General features: G+C 38.6%; 1 protein-coding gene across 4 annotated transcripts in view; it reads left to right on the forward strand.

Annotated features, from left to right (window-relative positions):
* CPXM2 (carboxypeptidase X, M14 family member 2) overlaps positions 1 to 21,806 on the forward strand; it is a 106,365-nt gene that overhangs the window by 69,186 nt on the left and 15,373 nt on the right. For all 4 annotated transcript variants that reach the window (XM_048858723.2, XM_075131033.1, XM_075131034.1 and 1 more), the window contains 5 exons: positions 5,295 to 5,383; positions 12,860 to 12,983; positions 14,788 to 14,984; positions 16,709 to 16,888; positions 18,465 to 18,762. In XM_048858723.2, the coding sequence (XP_048714680.1) occupies positions 5,295 to 5,383; positions 12,860 to 12,983; positions 14,788 to 14,984; positions 16,709 to 16,888; positions 18,465 to 18,762 (888 nt within the window). The remainder of the gene's footprint in view (positions 1 to 5,294; positions 5,384 to 12,859; positions 12,984 to 14,787; positions 14,985 to 16,708; positions 16,889 to 18,464; positions 18,763 to 21,806) is intronic.

The raw sequence follows: 21,806 nt of genomic DNA on the forward strand, positions 1-21,806 counted from the left end.
ATCAGCAAAAATAACGAAGAGTCCTTGTGGCACCTTAGAGACTAACAAATTTATTTGGGCATAAGCTTTTGTGGGCTAAAACCCACATCATCAGATGCATAGAGTGAAAAATACAGTAAGAAGAATATATATTATAGCACATGAAAAGATGGGAGTTGCCTTACCAAGTGGGGGTTAGTGCTAACGAACCAATTCAATTAAGGTGGAATTGGCCTATTCTCAACAGTTAGGGTTACCAGATAGCAACTGTGAAAAACCAGGACAGGCAATGTGGGGGGTAATTGGTGCCTATATAAGAAAAAGTCCCCAAAAACAGGACATCTGGTCACTCTATCAACAGCTGACAAGAAGTTGGTGAATGCCAAGGGAGGGAAAATTATTTTTGTAGTGCTAACGAGGCCAATGCAATCAAGGTGGCCCATTTCCAGCAGTTGACAAGAAGGCGTGAGTATCAGCAGAGGGAAAATTTCTTTTGTAGTGACCCATCCACTCCCAGTTTTTATTAAGGCCTAATTTGATGGTGTCCAGTTTGCAAATTAATTCCAGTTCTGCAGTTTCTCGTTGGAGTCTGTTTCTGAAGTTTTTTTGTTGAAGAATTGCCACATTTAAGTCTATTATTGAGTGTCCAGGAAGATTAAAGTGTTCTCCTACTGGTTTTTGAATGTTACAAATTCTTGATGTCTGATTTGTGTCCATTTATTCTTTTGCATAGAGACTGTCTGGTTTGGCCAATGTGCATGGCAGAGGGGCATTGCTGGCACATGATGGCATATATCACATTGGTAGATGTGCAGGTGAACGATCCCCTGATGGTGTGGCTGATGTGATTAGGTCCTATGATGGTGTCTCTTGAATAGATATGTGGACAGAGTTGGCAACGGGGTTTGTTGCAGGGATTGGTTCCTAGGTTAGTGGTTTTGTTGGGTGGTGTGTAGTTGCTGGTGAGTATTTGCTTCAGGTTTCAGGGGTTGTCTGTAAGCAAGGACTGGCCTGTCTCCCAGGGTCTGTGAGAGTGAGGGATTGTCCTTCAGGATAGGTTGCAGATCCTTGATGATGCGCTGGAGAGGTTTGAGTTGGGGGCTGTAGGTGACGGCTAGTGGCGTTCTGTGATTTTCTTTGTTGGGCCTGTCTTGTAGTAGGTGACTTCTGGGTACCCTTCTGGCTCTGTAATAAAGCAGAAAGAAGCTGGATATGATCAAAAATACCCAAATATTGGAGGAGACAAAAATTAAATTGAGGTTTTCGTCTATTTACTATGTCAGAGAATGATCACCCCAATAGATGATTCTTTAAATAGAATAAATTCATTGCATGATATAATTTTCAGAATTCTTGCAAGTTGATCCAAGAGGTAAAAATAACTTAAACTACCATAAGTACAAGTGTATAACCTGTTTGATGGCATGTTCTCTTTTGCAGTGGTTGCTTCATTCAGTAGCTTGAAACAGTCACAGAACATTTCTTGCTCGATTGTTTGTTTCTTAAGTCTACCAGTGGATTCACTATGTGCCATATTATAACTCAAACCCATACCCTACTGATGAGCAGTCATCTACACAAGCAGTTCCAATGACTTCAGTGGGATTACTTATGAGAGTAACTGCTCACTGTGGGGTCACAATCTGGCCCTTTGTATTTTAATTTTATCCTTGTGGAGCCAAAGCCTGAAGTTTTTACTTAGGCAAATTCAAATGAGCTTTTCTGGAAATTTTTGCCTACGTAAGGGCTGCATCAAAATAAGTCTAAATTCAATAGGACTTGGGTGTAGTCTATGTAGTATATCCCTATATATTCACCAAGGGAGATGTATATCAGCACAGACTAATATAATAGTTACCCTCAGAATGGTTCCTTCCACCTTTTCATTGTTACATAAAATATTGTTATGAGCAAGTACTCCCTATTCTTAGAATGGGGAAAGCTGCTAGAAACCGTAACATTTCTAGAATCAGAATAAACTTTAAACATGCTTATTATTAACAGTTAAAAGAAAACTTTTGAAAGAGGATGGCTGTGGAGTGGTGCCTCAATTCTTAGGGTGACTATACATCTCATTTTGGCTGGGACAGTCCCTTTTTAACCCCTGTCCCGGACGTCCTGACTTTTTGGCAAAACTAGGCATTTGTCCCGTTTGCTCTTGCCGGCTGATGACCAGTTGGCAAGAGCAAACAGGACAAATGCCCAATTCTGCCAAAAAGGTGGGGCATACTCCTCTAATGGGATATGGAGGAATGTTTGGGGGGGGGGGCGGGGAGGGAGAGCGGCAACGCTAGCCACACACAGCAGAGCTCGGGCGAGTGGCAACACCAGGCAGCTTGAGTCAGCCCCGTGCAGGGATTGCGGGGTGGGGGGCTTGGGACAGACCTGTATGGGGGCTCGAGTGAGCAGCTCGGGCCAGCCCCACATGGTGTCCAATTTTTACTTTGAGAAATATGGTCACCCTATTGATTCTTCTCTGGTGTATGCCGGTTTTACACCATTGTCATTCAATTGAATTAACTGGAGTTACTCCTGACTTATAGTGGTGGAAATGAGAGAAGAATCTGCACAATATATCTAAAGAGTGTGATTTCCCTGTTGATTTAAAGTGTCATGGTAACATTCAGAAATGTAATGAAATAGAACATGTGAAAAGAAACATGATTTATTCTAGTGGCTGTCTGTACATTTCTTCAAGATGTGTTTAATGTCCATTATATGTTTAATTCGCTGGAGAGAGGTCAAACTTGTGCATATTCATTGGGAACAGGGTGCACATCCCCAATCAGTAATTCTGAGATTTTCAAAGCTGTCTAAGGGATTTAGGCACTATCTTCCTTTAATTTTAATAGGAGGTATGTCTAAATCTTTTAGACTGCATTGAACATCTCAGCCAGAGCACTCTATAAAGGACAACTTTTCTAATAGGACAAACAAAAAGCAAACTGCAGAAGCTCTTTGGCACTATAGTGTGAGTACAGGTTTCAAACAGCAAACTCCATGAGAAGTTCAACTTTGTAGAAGTCACGATGAAGTTGAGACAATGCGATATTAGGATGAGTGCAAATTCTGTGAATTAAAAAAAGAGAATCCTTATCATTTGGTCATGTTAGTTTCTTTGAGAGTGATGATTTCACCCTCCCATCTTTGTGAGACTCTCTTCATACACAGCATTTTATATCAAACCCTAGAGAACACTAGAAACGTTAAAAAAGTATATTACTGGTCTCTGCTTATCATTATTATTATTTATACTATGGTAGCACCTAGGAACCCCATTCAAGGTTCAGGGCCCTATTGTGCTAAGTGTGATACAGACATGTAACAAAGAGACAGTCCTTGCCCCAGAGACCTACAGTCTTCATGACAGGATACAATAGGAGACAAATCTAACAAATAGGGTGGGGCAGAGTGGGAGGATGCCAGAGCTGAGCAGAAAGTTACAAGTATTTGTGTTATAAAAGTAGTTTAGATTTATGGAAACCCCGCAATGTTCTTGTGCTGAGAAGAAATTAGATATTGCGGAGATGATTTCTTTCTCTCTCTGTCTCATACACATACTTTTATAGAATTGGAGATGGAAAAGGTCATGTGTCCATCCCCCTGCCAGTGCAATTGATTTCTGTATTTTACCCAATCTAGTTTCACTTTGGGAGGGGTAGAGGTAGGAGGACATCAGAAACTATTCTTTCAAAGTACCTTTGCCAGCCAGTTTATAAATTAGCTGTGGTGCTGGCTTAAATGGAAGTTGACAGTGGAAAAAAATCAATACATTCTTTTGAATTCATCGTAATCATACAGACTTTCAGGGTGTCTTTTTCCTGTAGGGGGGGGGGGATTGTTTGAAATGATGCCAGGAATGAATACGTAATTGAAATGCTCCAGTGGTTTTAGCTGCATGGGGTCTTATTTTCTGTTTGCATGATGGTAAACAGTTGTTGCCAAGGTGGACTTAATGTACAGCAGATGAGAGTGGGTTTTTGGTTGGTTGGGTTTTTTTTTGGTGTTTTGTTTTTTGTCTTCTGCATTTTGCTCTATAATTTCCTAATCTATATTCCTGCTGCAACAGCAACATCAATGGTCAAAACAGACTGACAATAGAGTTAATGTTTGTGCACATTTTAGAAGTAGAGCCAGAGGTCCAATACTCCCTTTGTAGGAGTGTTTTCATTTTCAGGGATTTCAGTGGAAGTGGGAGGTCCCATTTATTGCCTCTTTTTGGTTTGGAAGCTTTACTGAAGCTTTCATAGTTATGTTCTAACAACAGCACCAGAGCAAATTCTTAAAGTATCTCAGCACTGCTGATGTAGACTAGAACATGAAAGTGCAGAACAGAATAAGAATGAAAAATAATCCCTGGTGTGGGTGAAAAACTCAGTTAACATTTCAGAAATGTCCAGAAATGGTGGTTCAGGTTCACTGCTTGGAATGAGCAAAAGCTGGAGTTGGGAGTGTTTCTGATTTTTTCCTAACTGGTTTGCTCATCCAACCATTTTCTTTAGCTGAATTGCCAGTGCACTCTCCTGGAAAGGCAAGAAAGCACAGGTTTTTGTTCCACCTCCATCTTCTCACTTGACACTAATTATTAATTGTCATCTTGTTGGTTTAATTAGATATGTGATGGCCTGCCTTCCTCTGAGAAATGTTTTCATGGAACACCTCACACAGAATAAATTATATCCACATGGTAAAGAAAACAGTCTGTTAATTTTAAATTAAAAAGCCCAAAAAATTATGCAGTGAGTTTAAGAAAATACTTAACTAGAAATAATTCTTACTACCAAAAGTGGGTCCATTATTTGTTCGGCCCAATATTTTGCAGGCAGTGCATAATCTCTGAAAATGCTCATCAATAACAACAAATAGCTACTGGTTCTCTACAGTAACTAATTATTCTAGTAGAAACATAGCATTTGCTGGGGCCGCTTTTCCCTCTGAAGTGGTGTTTCCATTCTTTCTTAAATCCATCAGACTGATGCCTTGATCATTTTCTAGTGTCTTTTGCCCTTTTACAAAGCATTAGAATGTGTTTTTTGATTTTCCTATTACAGTTTAGTTGTTAATGCAGCACAAATGTCTCAGTTACCGTAAGCTTGCTGCCTACTTGGTCCTGTTGGGTTTAATGAATTGATTTATACGGTAATTAGTAATATTTCAAAGCTGCTGTTTGTTTACTTCAGCTACTTAAAAGAGTCTTGATTAAACGTGAGTAGGAGAGTGGCATTCAGAGTAAAACGCTTTCTCTCCATGCTCGGCATCTTTCCCTTTGGGAACGGTTAATAAATATGTGCAATTTTTAAAATTTCTTTTCTCAGACCCAAATAATTATTATCACAGAAGAAATGAAATGACAACCACAGATGATCTTGATTTTAAACACCACAACTACAAAGAAATGAGACAGGTAGGCCACAGAGAATGCAATTTCAGTTCTGGCATGTGTATATGTGGGGTGGGTGTTGGCGTGGGTGTTGGGGTCCTTATTTTAGGTAGTTGAGCTCTGTCGGCCCCTAGATTTTGTAGAGTATACTAGGGGAAAGGTGAACTTATGGACAGTTGAGAACTGTGCGTTTTCCAAATCTATCCTAACTGCAGATAAGTCTTTTCCAAAAATGCCTCTGCCAAGTTATTCTGTGAGGGCTTACAAAGGAAATTCAATGTCCATCAACAGAACTTGATATTTTTCATTTATTACTTTTGGGCAGAATGTTGGGGTGTGTTATAAACCATTACAGGAAATAAATTCTAGACCTCAGAAAGCAAGTTTATTTTTTTATGGTAACCTACTTTAAAAGGCACATGGATTTTTCCTAACAATGCATGTTTTGGCCATATGGTAGATCCAGAGCTCTCTGAGGTCAGTAGGAGCCTTTTCATTGATTTCAATAGACAGTGGATCAGCCTGCTAATATTTCCATCCAGTGTCATGTTTATACATCTGTTATACAAATATATATTTAAGGACTTGTACTAATATTTTGGAGTTATTTAAGCTGAGCATTTTCCTCTCAAATGCCACAGGGAAAACATTAACAAAGAGTAATGAGTGGAAGTGCAAGAGAAGGATATTTACACTTTGTCACTAGGTGTGCATTGAAGGAGGTATTTTATGGAGAGATATACAAAATAAAATATTATAAATCTGGAAAGATTATTTACAAATCAGAGCTTTATCATGTTACAGTTTCAGCTGTGAACATACTGTCTTACCTGGATTTGTGCATTGGTGCGCTATACTCTAAAATTTTTGTAAGTTCACATCGGTATGAACACCGCATGCTAAAGAAGATTTGATTTTTCTTTCTATTGCTATAGTGACTTTATAACATCAAAATGGCTTTTGAAACTTTACATTTAACATTTATGTGACATTTGCAGCTTTAAAATTGGCATTTAATGTACAGGACTTTGAAATGTCAATGTGTTTTTAAACTTGTCTCTTGATGAAAAAAATCTATCTGGTCACAAAAACAAATGCTGTAATATATGGCTAAAAGTTTCAGTTTCTTTCTTTGTCAACCTTCCAGCCAATCCTAACAGGTTTCTCCACGGTGGTGGTGGCGGCATGTACCCATGCATGTTATTCCAACAGTCTGCTCTTGTGAATATCTGGAGTGCTGAACATTGCAATATGCTCATTCCTTGATAGCGCACCAAGAGTTCTTGAGTAACAGAATTGTGGCATGTTTTAATGTATTGTGCGATCATATGAATAAAACAGAGAGGCAGGGTCAGATTCCTTACTTTGCATACCAGTGCAAATCTACAGTAACTCAGCTGAAATCAAAGGAGTTATTTGGGATTAATACCGCTGTAGATGCAAATAAAAATTGACTCCGGGATGAGGGACATCACGATAGGTACCAGCAGGCTCATACCATGTAAATGACCATGAACCAAAAGAAAGCTAATACTGTCAGTCTAATTTTAGACTCACGATCCTTAATTATCTCCTTTAATTCAAGTGCGGGGTGTGGGGGGGGAAATCTAGATTTATATCACCCCAGATATAGGTCTGGGATGTGCTAAAAAATATTTCTTCCTGTCTTGCTCTTCAAATATAAAAATAATATGCTTGGACTTGAAGTATGTGAATCATTATCTGAGTGCTGAATCTTCAGTGTATTTATACTGCATGAGTCATCATTCATTTTTATTGAGCAATTGTGTTCTGAGTCACACGTTTAGTTCACTAGAGATTTCATGGCCTATATTTCTTGCACAAAGGTTAGACAAGTAGAAACTTAATTGGCATAATTAGTGTCAAGAACAATAAATGTAAATGCATTTTAGATACTAATTGCACAAAACAGGTTGGTCAGGTTTGAAATATCTTTGAAAAACAGCTTAAAAATAATTATTTCCCTAGTTCTTCTATAAGGAGAAAATCAAGATGCGATTAAACAATGGTAAGGGCTGTGAACTGGACAGCTGTGATCTGTGTCCTTTGCCGTGCTTTCTCAAGTTGTGTGCTTCTATGTAGTAGTAGCTCATTTTGTAGCACTCTTGTCATTGGGCAGATGGTTCAGGGTATGATTGGAGGAGATCTAATATCACTGCAACATATCTTTGGTGACACTAGAGAATTTAATCATTATCTTTGAGTCTTTAAACAGACAGCCTGGCACAACAGCTTTAAGAGACATGTAGGTTTCCCCATGTGTTCACTGTGCAATTTATTAATGACAGCTTTATTAACTACTTCACTTCTGACCATGTTAGAAGAGATAAATAACGAATGTGTTTTCCACTCTGGTTGTTTATCATAGACACTGGAGAGGGACTGGCAGAAAGTGCTTCATGGACCACATTTTGGGAACCACTATCCTAGGCTTCAATCCATAAGCTATTTACAAAAGGCAGGGAATTTTACCCCAAGTGCATTCAAAGCTCTCTGTGAAATCAGTGTGAACATTCTCCATGCATCTGAGAGCGGGGTTTAGCCTACAGTCTAAAAAGTATGTTCATGTTACATTCATGTTTGTACATGAGCATGTTAGAATGATTTGAAAAAGAATGCACTCCCCAGGATAATTTAGGGAATGGGCATTTGATCACACATGGATGCCTGCAAATAGGATCATTAAGGCAAAACTCTTCTGCTAAACCAAACCCCTAACTACACTCAAGGCAGATGAAACTTTTGGGAGTAGATACTTTTTATTTCCAGCAAATATTTTTCACAGCATTTTGTGCATTGTGAAGAGAGAGGGTCCTGAACCAAAACCAGGAATCCAAACATCCCTAAACTTCAGAAAAGTTCAGATCCCAAATCTGGGCCCTGTCTCTATAATGGACTAAAACAAATGCTCAGGGCCTCATTTTTGTCTGGAAAATATTACCTGATTTCAGTGGGAGTTACTTGTATCCTCTGGGAGAGAGAAGCAGGCCCCGAGCAGCCCTGAACTTTGAGAAAGTTGATCCAGTGTTTCAGCTCAGGCCCATCTTTAATTATGGAGGTGGTATGATGATGATATTGAAAATTCCTCTGAATTCAGCAGGACTGTGTATGTTACCAATAGAACAGCTCCACTGGAGGGTGAAATACAACCAGGTCTGGAGGCTCAGAGCAAGGTCCACCACACCCCCTTAGCCCCACCTTAGGGCTGTGTGGAAAGGGTCAGTCCTGCTGTTCCGAGAGTCTTGTAGCCCTCAGATACAACTGAGGTGGTTTCTGCATTAGCCCCCAAAAGTCCAGTGAATGAAGGGGCTCTGTACTTAGGCCTGGGAAGGAACGACAGGACTGGTCCCTCAGTGGATCCAGTGGTCCAAAACCCCTTCATAGAGTGCATGAAATGGCAGTGGTCACTATTCAAGTCCATAGGCCAGAAGAGCATTTTCAGCTGAGCTGTATTGCAGTCCTACTCCTTCCTCAAAGATTGGGTGGCCAGGTAGTTCTGGACTCAGAACAGATTCCCTTTGTGTGAGAAGGGGAGAATCACATCCTCAGAGCCCAGTCCAATGGGCAGAATTTATGCAGTTTTCCCAGTGTGTTAATAGAGTAAATAATTGCTGATTACAAACAAATAATAATTGTCAATTAGCAAAATTGCTCCTGGAAATGCTTTATAACCCTGCTGGTTGTTAATAACACTCAGACTGCATATTACCATAGATTGTCTTTGACAGTTTGTGCAGGCAGAAGGAAAAAGCTGTCTGAGCTTTCAGATGGCCTATTGTGCAATTTATATTGTAGATAGGAAAGAAAAAGGAGTATGAAAACATGTTCATTCATATCCCTTATTCAGTACCATTACCCCATCCGTGGAAGACCTTGCAGTGCCAAAGAGCCAATGGCAATTGTTAAGGAGAGAGAGTAACACAGAATACTTTGGTTGTGAGGATTATTTTGGAACACTGTTTATTCTTTATAAAATTCCACGGTGAGGGGCTGACTCAGTTTTAAGAGTAAAAAATTGTAAAAGTTACTCCACAATTAGCGTCATGTGCTCCACGTTTAAATATAGACTGAATTTTTATTCCCAGTTTATAAACTCCTTAACATTTGAGTTTATATGGAAACATGAACTATCTTCATTATACCTGCACTGCTGGGCTCTGTTAGAATACTAAGAGATAATGAAAAATGTAATGCATGATACACCTAGGCCCCAATTCAAAAATTAAGCATGTTGTTCATTAAAGTAATGGAAATATTCCCATTGATTTCAGTCCCCAGTTCAAAGGCCTGATCCCAAGGCATACTGAAGTTAGTAGAAATATTCCCATTGACTCCAATAGGTCTGGATCAGGCTTACGGTGCTCTCCTGAATAAGAATAAACTTAAGTTCTTAAGTGCTTTCCTGATTTGGAGCCCAAGATACTATAGTGATAGGCATGTTTGAGATGCTTCAGCTCTCTTCCCCTAGTCCTTCAAGGGGCTCTGCATTGCTCAGAGGCCTGTTCCCACATGGAAATGGAAAATGGTACAAGGCTCTGCCCATGTGGAGTTTTTTGCAGAATCAAAGCCTAAGTAAGAACTGATATGGATAGCTATGAGTCAAATACATTTTTTCATTTCATTATCTATAAATTAGAGAAAGGGAATTCCATCCTGCTATAATAGAGCTCCTTTCATGTTTCACAATGGCTATACATTTTACTCATTTGGCTTTGTATGGTAGATAATTCAAGATAAAAATGATTTGCTTTGTGCAGTAAATACATGTTTCTGGTCCAGTGTCCTTTTGACCATGAATTTTGAGACTACCATCAGAAGAACAGTCACTTAACCAAAATATTGGAAAGTTTTAAAAATTATTCTAATTTTAAATATGCATTTTTAGTTGGAATAACAAACATATTCAGGTGATATATTCTAAATGATTAGAACAGAGGATAATGAGTTATCAATATACAAAGTAAGACCAAATTAAAGAATAAATGAAAAAAATAGAGGAGTGGGAAAAGGAGGAGGATGGGGTAGGGGAGAGAAAAGTGATAGGGAGGTCATGATTAATCAAAAAATGGTTGAAGTTTTATTCCATTCATTATGGGTAAGGGAAGTTCCTTATAATTATTTTTCACTTTAATTATCAAAAAGTGACCCTTCAAATGTAAACTCATACTTAAACAGGAACTTGCATAATAGGGTCCCCAAAAACTGCTGACCGGATATCCTCAAACAAAGAAAAATTGATGTCTGTGCCAAGATAGGTAGGTGAGCCAATATTAGTGTTACTAATCAGCTTATTACACCTACAAGTTGTGCACACAGCTAGCCTATGGATTCACATGCTCTTATTACTGGTAACTCATCCTCCCTTCCTCCCCTGCTATCATTGTTTCATCCACCCTCTATATCTTTTAGATGATAAGCCCTTGGAGGCAGTGACAGTCTTGTGTTTTGCTAATTGTTTATACAGCACCTACAATGATGGGGTCCTGACCTAGCTGAGGCATTTAGAAGCTACTGTGATATCAAAACATTAACGGTGGTGGTGGTGGAGATGATGATGATGATAGTAATAAAGGAATTTGTCTTAAATTAAGATGGTGGGAGTGTCATTCTGCATTGCAATTTCCAGATGAGGATGGACTTTATATTGCTGAAGAAAGTTGTTCTTTTATTTGTAAAATTGGTCTGTATGTTTAGCGAACATACAAAAATATCACATCATTTAGTCTATTTGCAATGTGATTATATATAGAACTGCACTCTTTTGTGGGTGGAATTTTGGTGATGTTTTCACCAATGTGAATTGTGTTTTCCCCTTAGATTTGCTAAATTGGAGCTTGGGTATTGGACATATCTAATTATTGCGTTTCTAAAATCGTCAGCCCTGTTGTCATCCAGTATTGTTTCTAAATTAATGCTGTGCGAACAAAGTTATGTTATGCTACAATACTTGCTCAGTAGGGTATGTAAAATCTAGTAAAGAAATGATTGTCTAATTCTTATTCCCTCGGATTCCAATTTACAGTAAAATCTTTATTTCTTTAAATAATCCTTTCCAGTGAACAAAATCAATGCAACAAAATCAAGGCCCTTCTTATAATTCAAAACTGTTTTCTATTATTTCTTATTAGGACCTCGTGCTTTGAACTCGCACATTTGTTTCTTTTAATCCAACTGATACTTATCCGGGGGTACAAAAATTGAACTCAGTTGTCACTAATGGTCAAGCAGTATTTGGTGTATAACACTGACATACAGTTAATTTGCAACAAGACAGACATTACAGTACCTATCAGTTCAGCAGGTTTGAATGTCATGTACATTAACTGCATACTCACCTATAAATCTTTGAATTTACAGATGTGCATGAAAAAAACCACCACCAAGCCAGAGAAATATTACCCCATATAAAAACTATGTTAATCTCACAAGCCATGCACATATCTGATGCTACCTTGAGCCAGGCAATGTCACATGTAGTAGCATGTTGACTGGCCTTGCTACAGATACTTAACCCAAACCTCTGAAAAGTTTTAAGGTTCAATGACATATTGATGAAAGATGAGAAATTTCCCATTCTTTCCTGTATGTCTGCACACAGTGGGGACAGTTCAGGTTATGTAGCATGCTCTCCCCCTTTCAGATGAGGCTTATCTTGCTATTCTTTCCACATCGATATCAATTCATGCTGCGATCCTACCACAGATTTCATACTGTAATCTGAGCAGAGTTGGACTTGGTCTGTACTCAGCTGGAGACCTCCAGATAAAATCAAAATGCTTCAAAAATGTTTTAAAATGATTCAACAGGTGATGTTCTTCCCTCTTACATAACCAGAACCCCAGTATGAGATCAGGGGTACAATGCTTCTGGAGGTATCTTCTACTGGACTGAATATTTGACTAGGGGCCTGGAACCCCTACATTCCAGTCACAACTCACCACTAACTCACTGTGTCTCAGACCCCATTGTAAAAAAAGGAAGTAATTATTATATTTACCTATCTCACAGGAGTGTTGAGAGGATTATTTACGTAATTATTGTTAGGGCTCTGAAAATGTCAAGTGCTATATCCAGGAGTGCAAAGTATTATTATTTTTATTTATTTTTATTATGACTGTTCCTCCTCTCAGATCCTTAATTTAAATAATGTCAGATGTAAGAAGGATTTTGAACTTCACCCACACAGTCCTGTTCTAGCAGACTGTTATACTTGTTCTAGCTGAATGAAAGTTTGGTTCTGAGCCAGCAGACCTATAACAGTCTCCAAAATTGATTTTTCAACAATTTTGTTTTCAGCTTCAACTTTTCGTTTCAACATCTCAGAAAAAGTAAAATGAATATAGTATCTTTTCCCTACATCCAGTTTTGGATCATAGACTCATCTAAACCTTGAATGAATTATAATCAATATTGTGTGTATATATATATTTAGTACATATATATAAAATATACATAAGTGCATCATTTTTTCTTTGACAGTTGATGAAAGTTGTGAATGAAATGTGTCCGAATATCACGAGAATTTACAACATTGGAAAAAGCCACCAAGGTCTAAAGCTGTATGCTGTCGAGATCTCAGACAACCCGGGAGAACACGAAGTTGGTTAGGATTATATTCTGATTAAATCTATTTCAGGATGGTTTTATTTTATTTTTTAATTCCACACATCTGCAGCAATTATCACTGAAGAAACTTAGGTTCACTGCAGCAGTGATTTTGAACGTGTGTGGGAGGAACTTCAGCGTTATATTTCTAACAGGAGAAGAAAAGATTGAACATAAATAGAAGACATTATGGGAGTGGGATCCAATTAATTAATGCTAATGGGTTATTATCTTTACAAATTTTTTAAAAAAATATAGAGTGGATTTTAGTGCAGTGGAATGTGATTGGCTTACAGCCCTCAAGACTGAAGTTTCATGTTTATCTATAGAATATGTGTACCACAAGCACAGGTAGCTCAAATTTCCCTCCATTGCCCCACGAATGTTCTGGGCATAGTGTCTGGTGGTGAGACTGTAGTTCAATCTACATTCCGTCTCTCAATTGAGAATACCAACAAGGATGCTCATATGATGGTGGGATTGGTATGTAGAAGGGAGGAAGATTCAGCTAACACAAAGGCGTGTAGCAATGCGCATGATGGGGAACTGTCCATCACATGCTGTGTGCATTGCAGTGCTGCGCCTTAGGTGAAGAAACTGCACACTGCCATTTAGAGTCAAGGTTTAGCTGTGCCCATGTGGCGTGATCTAACTCTGTGATCTGGACTGAGACCACCAAGTCATGTCACATAAGCAACTGAAGGCTTTAACATTTTAATGAATATCAGCTATCACTGACCAGTCACTTTGGCTGAACTTAAACCAAGGCGAAGGGTTCCATAGCATAGTATAGAACTACTTACCCATTCAGTCCATTTAGCCTTCATGGATTGCATTCACAACCAGTGTCCCACAAATGCCCATGTAATAATTATGAGTATGTCTGTTTCCCCGGGCAGAATCTAACATTTAGATGGGAAATTACTACACACAAATGGTTGCAAACGCAAATATTTCAAGCATATTTGTGGAGGCCACTTGAAAAATCTAGTCAATGGTCTTCATATGCAGTATGTGCACTCCTTCTTAATGCATTAGGTGGCAGTTAGTTCCATATTTCCTAGTCTAGTGACATTCTGAAGGATATAATTATTCCAAACACTACCAGTGAGATGCAAATAAAACCTCCTTCTCCCATCATGTGCTGGTGAAGGAAGAATTTGGTCACTAGGTCTAATAGTCTACAGTACCTATTGTTTGTTAGTGGTATATATGGTTAAAGGGGAGTTGAATACATCCTGTAAGAACTATGCAGTAAAGGACAACAAATATTGTGGCATTTAATAAAACCTTGCCAAATAAGTATGAATCATTGTTTTAGATTAATGAATGAAAAAGAGTGCTTGAGGTCAGAGACATGTTCTACAGTCAGCAAGAGACTCTGTATTATGTATCTATCCTTTATTTATGGAGAGATTTGTCATGTTATCGTTTAAAATCATAGATCTTTTAAAATGGTGTTCTATATCAGTGTTTTCCTGTAATTGGAAAATATAAACTAATATAATTTAATTTTGTAGTATGTTTTTCAATGGAAAATGTATCCCAAATGCTTTACATGGTTGCTGTAGATATTATCAATACATAATTAAGTTATGGATAGGAGCAATGGGAAAGAGAAATTAAGTGGTATAGGTAAGTTAGAAAAGAGACATTTTTTTCAGCTGAGATGTGTTTATTTTGGGGGCTGATCCAATCCCTTATGAAGCCAGTGGAAAGACTCCCATTGACTCCAATAGGTGTTGGGTTGGATCTTTGGTTTGCTCCACTAACTACATTCCTGTCCTGTTTGTTTTCAACAGGTGAGCCAGAATTTCGCTACATTGCGGGGGCTCATGGGAACGAGGTGCTTGGACGTGAGCTAATGCTTTTGTTAATGCAATTTATGTGCCAGGAATATCTGGCTGGGAACCCACGCATTGCACGCCTTATTGAGGACACCAGAATTCATCTCCTTCCTTCAATCAACCCAGATGGATACGAGATGGCATATGAAGTGGTAATGTGACTGTCAACATTACTAGCAATTATCTTATTCATAGTAGATTGTTAAAATATGCTCCCATTATCATGATTTAAAAAAAAATGATGAAATTTGGATGTAATCCAAATAAACAAAGCCAATAAAGCAACACTCCAAAAGGAAAAGCAGAACCCACTGAGATACCTTATTCGTAAAAACTGGAGTGAACGGTCTTCCAGATGATCTCAGTTGCTGTGAGGGCACCTAAGGAAAGAGGCTGCCTGTAGGATAGCCAGGACACACACCATATAGGGTAGCGTAGTTCAATATGAGCATCTTCAATTGAATTTGGAAACCTAATGGTAGACAGTGCTGTTTATAGTTCGCATGTGTGATGTGTACCACCTGAGAAGCACAGCTAAGCAAACAAGCAGTTGCAATCTACACCAGCTGAAATTTCAGACTGCTCTGTAAGTGCAGCCCAGTGGAGAGTGCATTGCAATCCTTCAGTGTGGAAGGAACAAAGGCTTGGAGAATTGTGGATCCACATCCAAGTGGAAAAATTGCATGCCCCCTGATCAGGTACAGATGGAAAAAGCTATCAGGGTTACTCCGTAGATGCCAAGAATCCAAAAGGACCCAGAGTTTGTAAATCTCAGTCTCAACATATAAATGTTCCCCCTCCATAAAGGGAGTATCTGTCACCTCTACCATATCATCTGGAAATTTTCCTCCACGCAGACTCTTTGTCTTGTTCTAAATAACTGTTCTTTTTATATTTTTAATTTGAATGGATACTAGATGATTACAACTTTTCTTCTTCCGGTTCTGAACTTATATGACAAACATCACGGTCAAAACCCATGACAATTCATGAAAGCCAAAAATATGTTTATGAAATTTTGAGTAATTAAGATGAAATGATATGAGTGAAACTAGTAAAATGAAATTCTGTAATACTTAACTGGCACATCTATCTCAAGAATTTAATTTCATTCACCTTGGGGAGGAGTGTATAGCTAATAGTTAATAAATGACAATGATCTATTTTAATATAGCATCTTTCATTTCAAAGGATCCCAAAATGCTTTATACCCTTTACTGCCTCTATATAGACTTGTGGATAATTGTGTGTGTGTGTATCTTTAACACAGTGGGTCAGATCCTTGACCTCTGCTAAGGTTGCTTTGTGCTCTTGAAGTGACACAAAGAAATCTTAAACTGGCCATAAAAGAGCTACTGAAGATTTCCCCAAAATAGTCAACTTTATACCGCTTTCTCTAGCATGGAGGGAACATGTCAGGGACAGGATGGGCCTAGGATGGAACACACAGCCTCATTCAATCAGCTTCATCCAATCACCCTGTGCAGCTTCCAGCTGCTGTAATTTAGAGCGGTCCATAGTTCACTACAATTAGAATGCATTCGCCTGCCAGAGACGTACAGTCGCTTGGGATAAAATTCAACACGGATAGTAACACTCCATAGCACTACCAGCCAGAGATTGAAGAACAGAGTAGTTTATCCAGTTGGAACTTCAGCAGAAAGATTAGGCAGGCAGAATATAATTCCCAATGCTAGAATTAGACCACGATAGCAGGCACCCATACTCCTAGAAAATAGTTCATTAGGATCCTACATAGCTACAAACATTTAAGACCTTGAATTTATGTTTCTACGGAAAGATGCATGCAGCTGTTCAGTGTAACACAAGCTTGATTGGTGATAACACAGTGAACTATTTGAAAATTTTGTCACAGGGTTCGGAATTAGGAGGCTGGTCTTTAGGAAGATGGACTCAGGATGGCATTGACATCAACAATAATTTCCCTGATTTAAATACCATGCTTTGGGAAGCTGAAGATAGGAAGAAGTTTCAGAGAAAGGTCCCAAATCATCATATTCCAATTCCAGAATGGTACCGTTCTGAAAATACTACAGTAAGTACAAGTAGCTCCAGAGAGAAAGGGAGAGAGAAAAGAAGGTGGGGTGAACTAGGGATGAAACCTCATGAGATATTTGTATAAAAGCTTTTAAGAGCCTATTTGTTATTCAGAAACTTAAATCAGGAAGAGAGTTAGTACACATAGCAGTGCATATTAAAACTTAAATTCTCCCCCTTGAATTTCATTAACTTCATTTGTTTTAAATAGTGAGGATTATTGTAATTATATTAATTTTGTAAGGTATTTGTTTATATCTCTGGGCCTCTTTTTTAAAATTATTTTGGAGAGACTGAGTTTTCCATCATTTTAATGAGACATCTCCATCGGTTTGTGAGATCGCAGAGCTCTTTAGAAAGGACAACACTAGACATCAGGCAAATTTTCCCTAGGTTTCCTACTGAATTTTCCTTAAAATAAATAATATCTCTTAACAGATCAGACTCCATCTTATATGCAAAACCATCTCAGTGACCTGTGTTAATTGCACATATTGGATAATAATGCAAAGACATTAAGTCTTTTCTGCATGTCTTACTTTAACAGTGGCAAATATTTCGAATGGCTGAATATAGCCATCTTGAGATGAAATGAGGGGAAGGCACTTAACCCTTGTGAACTCTGTGTGATTTAGAAATATTTTCATACTTAAGCCTCTTTAGTTTGCAAATATTTTCATTTCCATTGACACGAATGGGAGCAAAGGCAGGGCCTTGGCTGCTGCTACAGAGTGCATGCACTCTCACTTCTGAACTGGCTGTTTACCAGTTTGGCACCCCAGCATAAGGTTGAGCAATATGAAGGCTGTATTTTATACTGGTTGCTAGCTGCCTCAATATATACAGCCAGTGGCCACAAGGATGCAGGGAAGCGCTGAATACATCCCCCTTTCCCTTTCTCATTCCCTTTCTGCTAGTTACAGGGAAGAGGGTGACACAGGAATTGCAAGGCTCTGTGCTAACAGAGGATCCCCTTGTATTCAGGTGATCCTCCCGTTGCCAGCTATGCTGGCTTAGCATTAAGTGACCAATGTGCCTCTGAAGATTGAGGTCATAGTTTCTAAGTGATAGGAGCTTTGCAGCTAAATCCTCATATATTGCTTTAGTTTTAATATCTCACAATAGAATATGAACAGAATTAAAGAAGGAACAAAATCAAAAGCTTGACTCTGAACTTTGAATTCCTGAGAGTTTGGGTTCAAATCCCTGGCTCTCATTCTACCTTCTATAGTTCAAATGGCCCTGTTTTCCAAATTCTGGTGCAGAAGCAGACAACTTTTCATGAAAAATAAGTGATTCTTCCAAGCATTTATCCTGAGATGGTAAATTTCACAAGAGAAGGGGAACTTTTCAAGATTTTCAGCATTTTGCTCCAAAATTGTATGAATACTACTCATGGGATTTCAGATCTATTGAATTTAAATGTGAACCCAAACCCTAGTTCTGATTTGGCTTCAGACCATATGTTAAACCTAATGCATAATTGAATACCATCTCTTTGGTCACTGTCCAAATAAGTGAGGACTACTGAATTTCACACCTCCCATTGAAGCTGTTGTTTCTTTTCCATCCAGGTGGCAGTTGAGACTCGAGCAGTGATAGCATGGATGGAAAAAATTCCATTTGTACTGGGTGGCAATTTACAAGGAGGAGAACTGGTTGTTGCATACCCATATGATATGGTTCGATCTACATGGAAAACTCAGGAGCACACACCTACCCCTGATGACCATGTATTTCGGTGGTTGGCATATTCATATGCCTCCACTCACCGACTAATGACAGATGCCAGAAGGAGAGTATGCCATACAGAGGATTTCCAGAAGGAAGATGGGACTGTTAATGGGGCCTCATGGCATACAGTTGCTGGAAGTAAGTGTCTGAAGTAACTTTGCCTAGGATTCATTGTAGAACAAGCCTGGTAAATGCTATAACACTGTAATTTTATGGTACTTGTCACACAATTCATGGCAAGTAAACACCTCCACTGAGAGAATAATAGACCTTAATGAAATCTGCCCTTTTGCGTTTCATAAGATGTCCATGGATTGACAGAGAGCTGTCAAAATTTCCTTGCAAATACCTCATTTACTGCTGATGTTTTCCAAAGGTGTGCATGTCATACCGTATTTATTAAACACATTTAAAAGTTGCCTGTCACAAGTCAGCCACATCAAGTGCCATACGGTCCATTCCAAAATTAAAATTGATCCAAAAGAACCAACCAGCCCAAGACCACTGACAGGAAGGAACCTGCCAACCTTAAGCATGTCACTCCACCAACAAAATGTACCATTGCCTTACAAAGGATGGAGGAAAAGAGGAGTAGCAAATGCCATAATCAAAGGAGTAGCCCCAAAATGATAAATAACAAGCAAGACCAAGAGCTCTAATAAAGAAAATGGCATGTAAAACCACGTACTTGTATCTATTTACAGTTGTTATTGTTGTCATATTTAATGTAAATAGATACCATTTTCTTTATTAGAGCTTTTGGTCTTGCTTGTTATTTAGCACCATCCTCACTGTATAAACAGTGCTACTTTTATTGGATCAGGCAAAGTTAATTGTGGCTGACACTGAAGCCAAGCTTATTGCACTTTAAAATATGTTTCACTATGTTAAAAACAACTGAACAAATTCAGGGGAAGAGATGGTGAACTGTCCACATTACAAAAACAGTTCCTGCAGATAAGGGTCCATGCATTATGCAAATTCTGAAAACTTGGAAAGTTGACTGCCTAATTATTGAATTTGACTTTAATTTTCTTAAATGCTGTATAAACCTGATTATGAATCGATACAACAAAGATAAGGCTGGCAGTATCACTAACAGCTGTAGCAGTAAGTAACTGGCTACAGCATAGATGCTGAGTAGTATATGATTTCTTAGTAACAATTTTATGTTGAATTTGGTTCATTGAATTTGTTTTGTTCCTATATGATGCTTCACATTATTTTTAATATTCTGTTTTCTGGTGTTATAATGAAGTCTCTGGGTTTGTTTTGTGGGGAGATTACTAGAATATTTTTTTCTATTTTTCTTCTTTCTTCTTATACCAAGAGCACTGGACTGGGATTCAGGAGACCTGGGTTCTATTCAAAGCTGTGTCACTTTCCTGCTGGGTGACTTTGGGCAAGTCATTGCCTCAGTTTCCCCATCTGTAAAATGGGAATAAGGATGTCCCCTTTGCAAAGTGGAGTTAGGTATTTAGGAATAAGCTGACAATGATTATTAGGAGACTAGTGAAAATGGTTTAAGTGAATCATAAACCAAAAAGTCTGAATTATTTTTAACAATTAATACCAAAAGGCTCATTAATCAGAGACATGACCTGAGTTGCTACATTCAGCTCCAAACCCAGAACAAAAGTGCCTCAGATTTGAGGGTGAGGAGTTGCCTGTCTGCTATGTCGACATTATTTCTACCTAGTCACAGATTTTCACATGGACTGTTCTCTCAATTATTCCTCTTTTAAGCCACACAGTTGCAATAGGTTTCAGAGTAACAGCCGTGTTAGTCTGTATTCACAAAAAGAAAAGGAGTACTTGTGGTACCTTAGAGACTAACCAATTTATTTGAGCATAAGCTTTCGTGAGCTACAGCTCACTTCATCGGATGCATTACTTATTCTTTCTTAAACAGCTGTTCATGTAAACTCTGTTCCCAAAGTGACATTCCTGAAAATAGCCCAGGGTCTGCTCTAACTTACTCTCATATCGTTCAATGGGCTTCTCCTCAGCCCAAAATAGCTGAATTCAAAGCTGTTCAGGACCCTCCCAGCCCCCAGCCATGCCCTTGATATGCCCCTACACTGGGTTTGTGAAGGAGCTGGTGTACATAAACCCTGCACTGAGAGAGTTGCCCAGAAGCTCTCTAGCCCCTTTATACCACCAAATGACCCTGGAGGTGTAGTAAGATGGCTGTAAACAGCTTCTGCAGATATCAAATGCCTCAGTATTTCTCGGGTATTTAACTACATTATTCCCTGTAGCATATCATGGGCTTCCATGTAAATGATCTCTTCAATCAGTCTAAAAATAACATCTAAGCAGTGGATAAGCCCCTTGTGCACTACGCAACATATAAATCTTATCTTTGATTTCCAATGCTGGATTTGGGCATTCAAACAATATATGGAGAGTTCCTCCTGGCAACACTGAGCCATTATTTGAAGGAGACGTGTGAAAACAGAGCAATTACTGTGTAACACAAAACATTTCACCATAGATTATCCAGGATGAAATACGATATGTGAAGAGAAAACGTTTGTGAGCATTTCTCAAATGGAAAGGAAACAGGCTTCTGCAGAGCAGCATATGCCAGCGTCTGAAATTTTAGTCTTTCCCCATCAACAAACATATAAAAATTTAACATCTGTGTTATATAATCCTCCTACTCTGCATCCAGAAGGCACTGAGGGCTCATTAAACACTTGACTGCTGCTGCATAATAATTGGATTGATTGGATCTTCTTCTTTTTTTAATTCTCTTCAATCAGATATACTTGGTGAATGTATTTCCTGCTAATCTTTGCCATTAGGAAAGAAATCAGTTTATGATCATTAATGAGCAATTTTCTTCTTAGCCTTAAATTTTTTTTTTATTATCAGTTTGTTTGGATAATGAGAAATTAATCTTCGTTCCTTCCTTCCCCCTGCATTCAGCCTGGTCATTCAATTGTGTTATCTGTGTTAGTTTGGAGAATGTTAGTAAATGAAATTCCCCAAAGGGAGATTCTTCTGGGAATCAGCAGAGAAATGGAAAAAATGGAAGTGGATTGGAGGTCTGCATCTACATACAGACTTCCCCAGTGCTCAGGGGAATCTGGGGGTTTAGCGTTTGGCCCATTATAGAGATTGGAGGTAGTTGTGAAGTATGGACACAGATTGGAGCTTCATCAAAGTTCAGGGAT

Source organism: Caretta caretta, chromosome 7, assembly GCF_965140235.1.
Source record: "Caretta caretta isolate rCarCar2 chromosome 7, rCarCar1.hap1, whole genome shotgun sequence".
In the NCBI taxonomy this organism is placed as follows: Eukaryota; Metazoa; Chordata; order Testudines; family Cheloniidae; genus Caretta; species Caretta caretta.